Raw genomic sequence first — 4165 nt, forward strand, 5'->3', positions numbered from 1 at the left:
CTTACTGCAAAATCGCAACGAAGCGTAACTGATTAAACTGCCTGATACAAGCTGCTTTCTTCACCGGGCAAAACAAACTTGTCAGTCAAATACTACAAAGAATTATACAGAAATATGAACTTCTCGATAAAATTTAAAACACGCCTTAAAACACGCAGGATGAATAGCTATTGCAATATGATTTATATTCACTGCGAATAATCGCAAGAAAACGAAGTCGCTTAAGTATTGAAATTCGGTTTTAATTGTATGCTAGCCTATATAAAGGATTTGATAAATTTATGGATACATATTCTTGTTGGTGAAATGAATACTGAGAAGTCCCCATTTTGGCTGAAGGTAACAGTATTTACATCATGTCTTTTCACCTCTGATAGGCGTAATTCTTTCTGTAATCGCAATATCTCAGCAGCGCTCATAGGATCCATTTCTTGTTTTCGAGAGCACCAGCTTCCAACAGAGGGCGAGCAGCAATCAGTGCGTGTGGAGAGTGGAGACGGATAACGGTACCTAGAGGAGAACAGGGATGTACAGCAAACACAGGCAGAAAAAGATCCAGTTTATATTAACAGAATGTGGACATTCGCTTATATTTCTGTTTCTTTTACTGCTGAACAACGTACTGGAAATTGAGAGCGGAGACAGCACAGAACAAGGTACACATTCCCTTATGCGCTTTAGCCTGCTCTATAGTTTGAAAGTTATTTCGGTAAACCTACCAGTTGCGTTCGTCTACACGTACAGTTCCGATGTTTTAGAGGGAAAAATGCTCATGTTTGTTTTCTTAGGCGGAATGTTATGAACAATTCACTTTTGTTGATTTGTTATTTCCATTACTTTATTTATTCTAGGTTAACTTTCAGGAGTCGTATTGTGACATTGTAACTAGCTGAACTTTTCCTATCGGAGCTTAGCGGTCTCCATAAAAGGACGTGTTTCCAGTCCGACAGTATGCCAAATATATGTAACACAGTATACACACTAGACATTGATACATTTTCGATGTACGATTGTAGAACGTATATACATTTTGTGGAAAGTCAGCATGAATCAGTAAAATCAAACGGAATATATCTATGTAAAGACTATCAAACCCAATTAAGGTGATACTCATCTCAGATGGGATTTAGGCTAGCATCTGGAGGTAGATCCAGTTTTGCCACTTTTGTGTATTAGTGTAGGATACGCTTCTGTTTATCTCTATGAATTAATTATAACGGGACTCTTAACCCGCTCTTGTTTGTAGCGACTAACATCTCACTGCTGCTTTTCTACGTATGGGTAATATTTGTAAGTGTTCTATATAACCAATATAACAATATTCAAGCGCTTACTGTACCATGGGCGTGTAATGGGTAAAGAAATACTATTTATTTATTTATTTATTTATTTATTTATTTATGTTTGATTGGACTTCACGTTCCCAGTAATAGTACGTTTCTACGTTTTTCTCTTCACACCATTCACAAAAAATATAAACGTATTCTGAAAAAAGCAACCATAATTCAAAGGCCATCTTTTGCGTGACACTAATTCTCATGACTGCTCATTCCTGTCTTCCATTGCTACAACCTGGTGGCCTACATGTCTTTCAACGCTGCAGCTGCAAAATGTTTTCCCACGAGGCAGCTGGTATTCCAGACAACATTTTATTTATTTGCCCTTCTACGTCTTCTTGTGACCCATTAGTAGGCTAGTTGGTAATTGGTAGGAGAGCAGAGAGACTGTGTGCAGACTGATTGGTCTTGTACTTGGGAGCCAAACCTAAGGCTGTGTTGCTGAGGCAGTGGGACTATTCCATAGTGCAGGAGGCGAATAATCTGATATGAGCCCTGAGCTGATACTATATATTTTAAGCAAATCCACCTGCTGGCCATATACTCCATCAGTTTGATTGACTGAGGATAATTGTCTTAGGGCAAATCAATATTTATTAACAGGTCCAAAATGAAAAATTCTAAAACGTTTATATATGATCTTGTTTCCTTGCTTTTGGTATTTGTTCCTTTTCTGTTTTTTTTAAAATCTCTTCTATCTAAATCTGTTCTACAAAGCTCTGTCGGCCACATTTGTATGCAATGTGTTGTATGAAGCTATTATTACTGCTGTAATTCATCAGTTTATGAAAATATCTTTCTATTAGGAAACGGGCAAAAACTAATTTGAAGACTAATACATTAATTATCATAAACAAGATGGTCTAGCTACATTGTAACAAGAATATTTATCAGTACAACAACAGTGGCATGCTAATGGGAATAGTCATTGTTATTTGGCACCAACTTCTGTTTACATTTATTTGCATGTACTTGTTCATCTATGATATACAACTGGGAAAAATAAGGGTGGTTTCATATCTTGACCTAGCAATTACACTACCTTACCCTTCAACATCATTATGTCACCCAGTCACCAGCATCAATCCTATGTTTTGTGCTTTTGGAATTATTTGCAAATGCCATGCTGTTGCTTGTTATGCAGAACACTACTAAGAACTGTGTACAAATCCTTGAGTCACATCTGTTTTTGCAACACAGTCATAAAAACAGATGTGACTGAAGTTCAGTTAAAGTGTGTTCTACAGAACACTCTGCTTATGAAAGTCACAGAAAATGCCACCTCAAATGATCAAAACCAGTATGGATTTATTTATCCATCTGTCCATCCATCCATCCATCCATTATTGAACCCACGGGGGTGTGTGGGGTCGGTAGGCTGGAATTTCCATGCATTATAGTCTCTAGAGTTTACAGAGAATGGTGTGATAGACAAAAAAAAAAACAGTGAGTGGCAGTTTTCTGTGGGCAAAAACATATTGTCATCGAGAGAGGTTGGAAGAGAATGGGCACATTCATTCAAGCTAACAGAAAGACCATAAATGCTCAGATAACAGCTGTTTGTAGTGCTGTGCAGAATGGCATCTTTGAACGCACGGTGCAGCAAACCTGAAAGGGGGTGGGCTACAGCGGCAGAAGACCACGCCGAGTTCCACTTCTGTCAGCTAAGGACAGGAATATGAGGCTATCATGGGCACGTGATCACCAAAACCGGAGGATTGAAGTTTGGAAAATATTGCCTGTTCTGACGAATCTCGTTTCCTGCGGAACATGCTGATGATAGGGTCAGAATTTAGCATAAACACCATGAATCCATGGATCCATCCTTCCTTGTGTCAATGGTGGAGGCTGGCGGCGGTGCCATGGTGTGGGGAAAGTTTTCTTTGCACACATTAGGACCTTTAATACAAAATGAATGCCAGAGCATGCCTAACCATTGTCGTTGACCATGTACATCCCTTTATGGCCACTGTCTACCCTTTCTAAAATTGATATGTCCAGCAGGATAATGCACCATGTCACAAAGCGCACATCATCTCAGGCGGGTTCTGTGAACATGACAGTGACTTGAGTTTACTCCAATGGCCTGCACAGTCCCCAGATCTCAATCCAACAGAGCATATTTGGGATGAGGTGGAATGGGAGGTCCGCAGCATGAACGTGTGGCTGAAAAATCTGCAGGAACTGAATGATGATATCGAGGCAGCTTGGACCGAAATCAATAAAAAATGTTTGTGGCACCTTTTTGAATCCGTGCCGCAAATAATTCTGGCTGTTCTGGAGGCAAAAGTTTTTTCCTTCCTGGTACAAGATAGGTGTACCTAATTAAGTGGCCACTGCTTGTACAATTCAGGTCTACAGATCTAGATTCTGCCCTGAGCATTCAAAGCGTATTTCAGAAGTTGTCCACTCTCTGTTGTCCATATGCTGTGCAATTTAGAGTCTTGTCTCCTTGGGTGGAATATCTCAGAATGGGCTGATGGCACTTGAAAGCAGGGATTTATGTCTCTGGGACGATGCGTGGAAGGTCATTAAATACTATCTGGTATGACAAAACTCCTGCTCTTCCTGCTGCTCTGAAATAGTTGTACTGTTTTTAATTAAATTTTCTGCAGCCACTAAACATCACATCTATCTGACCTAAGGGGATAGTCTTCAAAGATTAGACGTGAACATGAAAAACAGTAGTGCATGACTCTCCAGTGTCCGCCCTAGCTGAGGCTGCAGAGATGAGAAGACACGGCTGTTTTTCGGGTTGACGGTGTCGTTTTGGTTAAGCGTCCTGATTAATTAGTTTGTCTGATGTTTCCACACTGTGAGGCATCCAG

At 39.9% G+C, this 4165-nt stretch overlaps 1 protein-coding gene across 3 annotated transcripts in view; it reads left to right on the plus strand.

The window, feature by feature from the left end:
* Positions 1-428: 428 nt before the first annotated feature.
* The window catches only part of LOC118226931 (disintegrin and metalloproteinase domain-containing protein 33-like), a 101422-nt gene continuing 97685 nt past the window's right edge, over positions 429-4165 (plus strand). For 2 of the 3 annotated variants that reach the window (XR_004765127.1, XM_035416932.1), the window contains exon 1: positions 429-656. Coding sequence is in view for 2 of the 3 variants with exons in the window: in XM_035416932.1 (XP_035272823.1) it covers positions 527-656 (130 nt within the window). In the remaining variant the exon portion in view is untranslated. The remainder of the gene's footprint in view (positions 657-4165) is intronic. The other variant, XM_035416930.1, reaches the window with a different exon arrangement.

Source organism: Anguilla anguilla, chromosome 5 (assembly GCF_013347855.1).
Source record: "Anguilla anguilla isolate fAngAng1 chromosome 5, fAngAng1.pri, whole genome shotgun sequence".
NCBI lineage: Eukaryota > Metazoa > Chordata > Actinopteri > Anguilliformes > Anguillidae > Anguilla > Anguilla anguilla.